Here is a 10,381-nt window from a genome sequence, read left to right as displayed (position 1 = left end):
GGACCTTGAAAACGAACGCTGAAAGCAACAGGAAGCCAACAATGCAAGGAGGCCAGGACTGGAGTAATGTGACTGGCTGGACCTTGTTAACAGTCTGGCAGCAGCATTTTGGATTAATTGGAGGCGGTCTATGGATGCTTTACTGAGGCAGGTGAAAAGTGACTTGCAATAGTCCAGACGAAAGGATACAAAGGCATGAATAATCATTTCTAGACAATAGACCTGAGCTTAACAATGTTCCTGAGTTGGAAAAAGCATGTGCGACTTTATGTGCGTGTCGAGGTGCATAGTGGTAGTATAGAGCATTGGTTCTCAAAGTGGGGTCCGGGGACCCCCAGGGGTCCTTGGGGGGGGGGGGGGGGTTCCAGGGGGTCCCCAGCAAAAGTAGTTACTGTAACATAACATCACAGTCATTTTAACCACTTTTTATACGTTGGCTATTCAAAAAATAGCAGATATACAAGCTCATACATGCCGCGCTATGAGCTTGTAGATCTGCTATTTTTCAAAAGTCTTGAACATTAGTGAAGATTTTTAACACAACTCTTTGATTCTGGGGGTCCCTGGCACAACATGTTTTCAGATGGGGGTCCGCGGCCAAATATTTATCAATTTGGGGATCCCTTGACGTGAAAAGGTTTGAGAACCACTGGTATAGAGCCCTTGGGAATAAAGGCAAGTCAGGTCGAGAGATGTCACCTTTTATGGTAACTTTGGTCAGCTAATGCCTCTGAAATATGTAGGCATTCTCTCTATCTTGACTCTTACGTGATATTGATTCCTTTACGGCACTATCAATCACCGTGGTAACTTCAGTGTCACGTATGTTACGGATAGCCATCATTCAAACCATAGGTGGCAACAGGAGGCAAGGACAGGAAGGGACTCACTGTCTGCACTGTCCAGCTGGTCTGGTCTCCTCCACAGGCATGTTGTCTCTGCAGTCTAAATGTTGTTTAGAGCTGGCAATGCATTGTCTAATAACAGCATTCTCCCACTAATTGTTAAAGTGAACTATTAAGCTTATCTTTAGTGCCCCCCACACACACACACATGCACACACACACACACACACACACACACACACACACACACACACACACACACACACACACACACACACACACACACACACACACACACACACACACACACACACACACACACACACACACACACACACACACACGCCAAAATTATTACTGAAATAGTGCACAGAAAGTGATGATAATAGAGACTACGAGGAGGATTAGGCTATCTGACGCCTAGATACAATATAGTACAAAGAGCTATTGACCCTAAACAGTATAACAAACAAGTTGTACTGTTGAGGATTAAAGTCTCTAAAACACAGAGACATTAAAGTGTGTTCTGCATGTGAACTGAACGTTTTCACAGGAAACACTCAGCAGAATGACTGAATGAATGAGGAACTGACTTCAACCACAACTGCCTGGTTTCCAGACAGTGAGACTGCACAGAGAGACATAGAGATAGACACAGAAACAGGAGACGGCTCAGAGAGACAGTTATAAAAAGACACCAAAACAGTTCAGATCAGAATGTCTGGGATCAAAGGGATTCGACTGGTTTTAATTCTGCTGCTTGGAGTCGACAACTCTCTACTGGACCGAGTCCACCTGTACGGGAGATCTGGAGATACTGTCACTCTGCCATCTAACGTGTTACCTGGATATACTGGCTGTGGGTCAACTGTGTGGCTTTATGCCGGAAAAGACAACATAGCTCTTAGTGTGGCTGAGCATGGTAAGTTTAAAAGTCATCTAAGCCCATCTAAAGCAAGAAGAATGAGTTGGGCATCTAACTGCAATCTTACTGTTAAAGATGTCACAGCTGAAGATGTTGGTACTTATATCTGTCAACAATTCATAAATGGAGATAAAACTGGAGACGATAAACACAGCGAATTGTTTGTACTGAACATCACCAGAGGAAACAGAGGGACTGGAAAGACACTGACATGTTCTCTGTTTGGAAAAGATACAAACTGTGAGTCTCACACTCTGAGCTGGAAGAATGAGGACGGTACCCCGATAACAGACAACTCTCAGAGCCGTGGATGTTCTATCACTCTGATCAGCAGCCAACACGACCTGAACAACAAGTTCACATGTCAGGTGGCTGATAGGGATGGAGACGTGAAGATAACCATTGACTTCCCAGGAGACGTGAAGACACCGACACAAACAACCAAGCCTCTACCTGATGCTTCCGCTGGAACACCACCTAAAACTACGACTCACACCTCCACCCAACTAGGTAGGTGAGGGGAGTTAACTAACTCCATGTTACATCTGAGTCTACATTGCATTACAACTGACCCCGTAGCATACAGGCCTACTAGCCAATGACTCGAGACAGATTTTATTTTAAACATGTTTTTTTAAAGCAATCTATAATGTGTATGGTTGCCTATAACCACACTACACTACTACTATTTAGTCAACTAAAACTAGACTAAAAGTAAAGCATTTCAGGTGATAAAAATAAGACTAAAATTAAATGGGACCACACTCCCTTCAACGGTTCACGAGATACAGGAGGCAGAGATAATATTGGAAAGAAATTGGATCGGGCCTCTTACTTACTTCCTTCACAGGTGTTACCAATGATACTAATAAAGGCTCTGTTCCATTTAGTGTAGCACAGTGGTTCTCAAAATTTTCATGAGAGTGTACAAATGGAACCAAATGGACCTTTAAGCTACAGGTCCATTTGGTTCCATGTGTCCACTTTCAGAGTTACACACCCATAAGGGTCCATTTGGTTCACACTTTCAGAGTTAGGGGTCCAGGGGTCCTGTAAGGGGCCATTTGGAACCTCTTCAAGGAACCATGAGGGTCCCCGGACCACACTTTGAGACCCACTGGTGTAGCAGAGTGTTTCCAGTGAGTCAACATGCAACAATATCAGCACCCTGACTCTGATTGACCAGAATGGAACAGAGCCTTCATTGTATCATTGTTAACACCTGTGAAGGAAGTAAGGAAGAGGCCCACATTTGTGTTTACAATATGGCTGCTGTGCAGAGAGCATGTTTATAGATGTGTAGACAACACAACGTTGTTTCTACAAAGAAAAGTGTTTAATTGAATGCTGTTTAGTGTCCAAGTGTAACAAATGACCCTCCTCTCCACAGCAACAGCCAGGGTGATCGTTGTGGTGGGTGTGGTCCTAATAGTCATGGCAACAGCACTGGCCACCTTCTTTGTTGTCAAGAGGAAGAACACGCCCACCCACAACGTCGTTCCCCTGACGTCAACCAATCACAGCACAGCAGCACCAGCGAGCCAACCCGATCCATCTGCCAATCACAACGACCCTGATCTACGCGTCTGTCGTCCACACCAATCAGACGAGGGCTGCGGTGGGGGAGGAGCCAAGACACACGATGATGGCAACGATGAAGATGAGGTGACCTACGCTAACGTGAAACCTCGTTCTTAAAACTTGTGGTTCCAAAGTGTGGGGTCCGGGGACCCCCATGGGTCCTTGAGGGGGGTTCCAGAGGGTCCCCAGCTAAATTAGTTAAAGGGGAATTTCGCCCGACGGTTTTCTTATCTTTTCTATGATGTTATGATATCCTAGGACGAGTGATCTTGTGAAAGGGCAGAAGGTCAAGTTTTCAAGTATTGAACTTTTAATGTGGTTAAATGTCTGAAAATACACATTTTATACAATATGTAGTGGGGGTCCCTGCTCTCTCTGGCCTGAAAAACTTTGAAGGCCCCTGCCTTATACCGTATATAGATCTAATCTTTGTATTATACAGAATGGATGATGTGATATTTTATCTGTTATTTCATCCACTTGTTTAGGATGTTGTCATCATTATGAATATGTGTGTGGATGTCCAATATTATCGGCCTCCGGATATAATCGGCCGATATTAGCATAAACATTTAATCGGAAAATATCTGTATCGTTTTTATTTTATTTTTAAAAATTACAGGAGTTCTTACTGTATGGTGTGAGTGATATGAAATGTGAGCTTACCATAATCACAGTAATCCTTAATCATATTCCATCATATTCAAGGGCTTTTGCAGAGAAATGATACACTGCAAAGGGCAGGTGTGTGTGTCTGTGTCCAGCTGACGCTCGTTGACACTCGTTAATGTTATAGGTATCAAGGCAATTATGCTTCTGCACTGTCAAATAGGCCAACATCTAATCTAAGATTATACTCATTCAAATGACCACCAGTGAGTCCCGGGACTCACTTCATTGAAACAACATCACTGTATTATATTAGATTTATTAGATATTATAGCTATTTTATTTTATTAGATATGTGATGTTGTTAGCTGACAATTAGTTGACTTTTGGTGAAAAAGCCCGCATATATCGGTATCGTTTGATATCGGTATCAGAAATCAGGAGTTTGACAATATCGGAATATCGGTAAAAAAGTCAATATCGAACATCCCTAAATATTTTACTTATCTTATATTAAATTTGATAAACTTGTTGAAAATATTATGTACCCTAGAGTCTATAATCTATCTCACATCCTAAAGTATATCCTAGTTGTTTTTTCATATTTATATTTTCGCATCGCAACATACTTCCCACCAGACTTTGCCTTTTTAAAACACACTACACATGACACTTTCCAAATTACCTCCATTTCATCTAATGACTTAATTGTCACAAACATCTATAGATCAACACAAACTCACGCACATTTCTTACATACCTTAACCGACTTCATCCAAGACCACACCAAAGCCCACAGTCTCATGGGAGATCTAAATTTCTGCCAAAGACAACACCCAACCCATCCACTCAAGCAACTCTTACAACAGCACAACTTCCAACCAGCCATACTACCACCTACATCCACACACATGGACGGCAGATGCCTTGATCAAATATACATACATTTAAACTCCACAATATACCTGCAAAAACATCACAAGACACACTTGCTACTACTCTGACCATGAACCCATTTCCATTACACTCACAAAACAAGAGTAAATCCATTACCCTGTGTTGCAGAACCCCTCATATAAAGTCAACCATGTCTTACTTCCATACTTCTCATTGTTTTGCAAAAATGTATCTGTTCAAATAATAGTGTACTTCTACTTTCATGAGCAACACCTGTACAATGTAACTGCTCTGCTATTTAAATAAAAAACATCTAGCCACAACTCATCTATATGAACTCTTCTTTATTTTCACTTGCTAGCACTTTTGCTTCCACACATTTAGCTTGTTTCCATTTCCTATTCACTCAACTCACTACCATCATTTGCTCACATTTGCATACATTCCCAACTATGTTATAACAACCGATAGCAACCACAACAATCACATACATAGCACAAATCACACACATCACGCAGACCAACAATCCACCTTCTGCCATAACATAGCCTGCCCTGACAAACCTGCATCCCAAAAACATCCAGCCACTGCCAACGCTCCGTTCACCATGACATCTATGTCATCCTTTCTTGTTCAAAAATCTTGAACATTAGTGAAGATTCTTGAAGCAAATCTTTGCTTCTGGGGATCCCTGGTACAACATGTTTTCAGATGGGGGTCCGCGGCCAAATATTTATCAATTTGGGGATCCCTTGACGTGAAAAGGTCTGAGAACCACTGGTATAGAGCCCTTGGGAATACCGTCAACTAAGTAATTCTTTTTAAACATATCTCCTGATATGAAAAGGCAGGTCAGGTCGAGAGATTTCACCTTGTATGGTAACTTTGGTCAGTTAATGGCTCTGAAATATGTAGGCATTCTCTCTATCTTGACTCTTACGTGATATTGATTCCTTTACGGCCCTATCAATCACCGTGGTAACTTCAGTGTCACGTATGTTACGGATAGCCATCATTCAAACCATAGGTGGCAACAGGAGGCAAGGACAGGAAGGGACTGCACTGTCCAGCTGGTCAGGTCTCCTCCACAGGCATGTTGTCTCTGCAGGCAGAAGTCTAAATGTTGTTTAGAGCTGGCAATGCATTGTCTAATAACAGCATTCTCCCACTAATTGTTAAAGTGAACTATTAAGCTTATCTCTAGTGCCCCCCCACATACACACACGCACACACACACACACGCATGCATGCACGCATGCACGCACGCACAAAAACACACAAAAACACACAAAAACACACACACACACACACACACACACACACACACACACACACACACACACACATAAACACACACACACACACACACACACACACACACACACACACACACACACACACACACACACACACACACACACACACACACACACACACACACACACACACACACACACACACACACACACACTGTCGAGGAGACTGGGTCTTCGTGGGTGTGGATCTGACCCACATCCTGTTCCCCATGATGAAGATGAGCGGGCCCGAGGTCCGCCAAACATGATTGCATCAGAACGGCCTACACCATAACTTCCTCTTATCAATGACTTGCTGTTTCTGACAACGTACTGTATGTTATGACCCGTTGCTATATATGGTGTTAGCTGCAATGGGGGACTTTTGGGGAACGAAGGCCATATTAGGCTTGTTCGGATGTAATCAAATTGTATAAATACTGCTGTATAATTCTGTTCGGGGGGTTGGTTGGTAGAGGAGCCTGGTGTGCGTATGAAGTGTCAGAATGTTCCCCCGACTTACGATCGGGCGAGGGACATAGCCTTGTACGGAGCTTCTCCCATATTCCTCCCCCCCCAATATTCTATTCGGCTCTCTCCTTTCGGAATGTGTTGGTGACCAGACTGCAACGAGGTTGCGGGGAGCGATAGTGGATTCTGCTGTATTCGACTGGGACCTTGGCATTGCCCATAATCTGGTTGAATAAACAGAGAATTTTGTCAAATCCTAGCATTACCGATTGCTGGGTCGCTTTATCTTAGGTAGCCTTATTGCATGGGAAATGATAGATTATTTCCAGATCTGACTCTGAGATGTGTTTGTCAATGACCGTGTAGGTCGCAGGAATTGAGGAATATTATCCAGATTTAACATTCAAACAAGAATTCTAGGCAAGCCTGTATCTTGGTTGAATTAAGTTAATCTGGGGATATTTTTCTGTCTGTGCCGGGCACCTTAGATTGAGGACTTGGAGATAGAGCTTGGGGGTCTGTTGTCTGTTTTACCAGAAATGTTTCCTTTCCCTTTTTTATTATTTTATACTATTGCCATACCCTGTATCACTTTGAGTTTTAAAATAAAACTTGTTTTCCTATGAGAGAAGTCGTAAGAGTTGAATTCTTCAAGGGACCTGTGGGTTCAACTTCCTCACCGTGTCTATTATTAATAGAATACGTGCATGTAGTGTTTGTCTATACAGGAACACTCATAGTTTCACATTTACACTCGACCTGGGGTATTTCTGTTTTGGCATAGTCCCATTATGCTTTGGGAAGGGTTAAGTCTTGACGAAACTATCGAATATAGCCAGACTACTGTGGCATATCTGGTGTAGACTTTGCAGGTCGTTACAACACACACACACACACACACACACACACACACACACACACACACACACACACACACACACACACACACACACACACACACACACACACACACACACACACACACACACATTGTTCATAGTGGCCAAAATTATTACTGAAATAGTGCACACAAAGTGATGATAATAGAGACTACAAGGAGGATTAGATTATCTGACGCCTAGATACAATATAGTACAAAGAGCTATTGACCCTAAACAGTATAACAAACAAGTTGTACTGTTGAGGATTAAAGTCTCTAAAACACAGAGACATTAACGTGTGTTCTGCATGTGAACTGAACGTTTTCACAGGAAACACTCAGCAGAATGACTGAATGAATGAGGAACTGACTTCAACCACAACTGCCTGGCTCCAGACAGTGAGACCGCACAGAGAGACAGACAAAGAGACAGCTCAGAGAGAAATAGAGATAGACACAGAAACAGGCGACGGCTCAGAGAGACAGTTATAAAAAGACACCAAAACAGTTCAGATCAGAATGTCAGGGATCAAAGGGATTCAACTGGTTTTAATTCTGCTGCTTGGAGTCGACAACTCTCTACTGAACCGAGTCAACCTGTACGGGAGATCTGGAGATACTGTCACTCTGCCATCTAACGTGTTACCTGGACATACTGGCTGTGGGTCAACTACGTGGCTTTATGCCGAAAAAGACATCACAACTGAGCTGGCTGAGCATGGTGAGTTTGAAAGTAATCTAAACCCATCGAAAGCAAGAAGAATGAGTTGGGCGTCTAACTGCAATCTGACTGTTAAAGATGTCACAGCTGAAGATGTTGGTACTTATATCTGTCAACAATTCATAAATGGAAAAAAAACGGGAGACGATAAACAGAGCGAATTGTTTGTAGTGAACATCACCAGAGGAAACAGAGGGACTGGACAGACACTGACATGTTCTCTGTTTGGAAAAGATACAGACTGTGAATATCACACTCTGAGCTGGATGAATGAGGACGGTACCCCGACAACAGACAAATCTCAGAGCCGTGGATGTTCTATCACTCTGACCAACAGCCAACACGACCTGAACAACAAGTTCACATGTCAGGTGGCTGATAAGGAGGGAGCCGTGAAGATAACCATTGACTTCCCAGGAGACGTGAAGACACCGACACAAGGTTAACTACTATTAAACTCCATGTTACATCTGAGTCTACATTGCATTACAACTGACCCCGTAGCGTACAGGCCTACTGACTCGAGACAGATTTTATTTTAAACATGTTTTTTAAAGCAATCTATAATTTGTATGGTTTCCTATAACCACACTACTACTATTTAGTCAACTAAAACTAGACTAAAAGTAAAACATTTCAGTTGACAAAAATAAGACTAAAATTAAATGGGACCACACTCCCTTCAACGGTTCACGAGATACAGGAGGCAGAGATAATATTATAAAGAAATTGGATCAGGCCTCTTACTTACTTCCTTCACAGGTGTTACCAATGATCCATTTAGTGTAGCACAGTGGTTCTCAAAAATGTTATGAGAGTGTACAAATGGAACCAAATGGACCTTTAGGCTGCAGGTCCATTTGGTTCCATGTGTCCACTTTCAGAGTTACACACCCGTAAGGGTCCATTTGGTTCCATTTGTACACTTTCAGAGTTACACACCCGTAAGGGTCCATTTGGTTCCATTTGTACACTTTCAGAGTTGGGGTCCAGGGGTCCTGTAAGGGGCCATTTGGAACCTCCTCAAGGAACCATGAGGGTCCCCGGACCACACTTTGAGAGCCACTGGTGTAGCAGAGTGTTTCCAATGAGTCAACATGCAACAATATCAGCAGCTTGACTCTGTTTGACCAGAATGGAACAGAGCCTTAATTAGTATCATTGGTAACACCTGTGAAGGAAGTAAGGAAGAGGCCCACATTTTTGTTTACAATAAGGTTGCTGTGCATAGAGAATGTTTATAGATGTGTAGACAACACAACGTTGTTTCTACAAAGAAAAGTGTTTAATTTAATGCAGTTTAGTGTCCAAGTGTAACAAATGACCCTCCTCTCCACAGCAACAGTCATGGTGATCGTTGTGGTGGGTGTGGTCCTAGTAGTCATGGCAACAGCGCTGGCCATCTGCTTTGTGGTCAAGAGGAAGAACACGCCCACCCACAACGTCGTTCCCCTGACGTCAACCAATCACAGCACAGCAGCACCAGCGAGCCAACCCGATCCATCTGCCAATCAAAACGACCCTGATGACAGCCTGACCTACGCGTCTGTCGTCCACACCAATCAGACGAGGGCTGCGGTGGGGGGAGGAGCCAAGACACACGATGATGGCAACGATGAAGATGAGGTGACCTACGCTACCGTCAAACCTCGTTCTTAAAACTTGTGGTTCCAAAGTGTGGGGTCCGGGGACCCCCATGGGTCCTTGAGGAGGGTTCCAGAGGGTCCCCAGCTAAATTAGTTAAAGGGGAATTTCGCCCGACGGTTTTCTTATCTTTTCTATGGTGTTATGATATCCTAGGACGAGTGGTACAGTAGAAAAAAGTCATAACTCCATCCCGCCGCAGCTTTTTTTTTTTGATCTGACATTCATAGTGAAAGAACACTATGCAACGTGTTTGTCTTGAATGCGCCCCCGGAAGTCTCGCTAGACGAGATTTCACAAAATCTTGTGAAAGGGCAGAAGGTTTACTAAGTATTGAACTTTTAATGTGGTTAAATGTCTGAAAATACACATTTTATACAATATATTGTGGGGGTCCCTGCTTCATCTCTCTGGCCTGAAAAACTTTGAAGGCCCCTGCCTTATACCATATATATGTATATAGATCTAATGTTTGTATTATACAGAATGGAGGATGTGATATTTGATCTGTTA

At 43.0% G+C, this 10,381-nt stretch overlaps 1 protein-coding gene across 5 annotated transcripts in view; it reads left to right on the top strand.

The window, feature by feature from the left end:
• The first annotated feature begins 1,501 nt into the window (after window positions 1-1,501).
• LOC308086473 (uncharacterized protein) overlaps window positions 1,502-10,381 on the top strand; it is a 9,657-nt gene continuing 777 nt past the window's right edge. Inside the window, exons 1-3 of one of the 5 annotated variants that reach the window (XM_080430004.1) lie at window positions 1,502-2,280; window positions 9,564-9,947; window positions 10,049-10,063. In XM_080430004.1, coding sequence (XP_080286130.1) covers window positions 1,563-2,280; window positions 9,564-9,883 — 1,038 coding nt within the window. In that variant the 5' untranslated portion in view covers window positions 1,502-1,562 and the 3' untranslated portion in view covers window positions 9,884-9,947; window positions 10,049-10,063. Of the gene's footprint in view, window positions 2,281-3,160; window positions 5,118-7,954; window positions 8,666-9,563; window positions 10,166-10,381 lie in introns of those variants that run through there. The other 4 variants (XM_080430006.1, XM_080430008.1, XM_080430005.1 and 1 more) reach the window with 4 other exon arrangements.

This window comes from Gymnoscopelus braueri (assembly GCF_963280865.1).
Source record: "Gymnoscopelus braueri genome assembly, chromosome: 6".
In the NCBI taxonomy this organism is placed as follows: domain Eukaryota; kingdom Metazoa; phylum Chordata; class Actinopteri; order Myctophiformes; family Myctophidae; genus Gymnoscopelus; species Gymnoscopelus braueri.
This window is presented reverse-complemented; position numbering and strand designations above follow the sequence as displayed.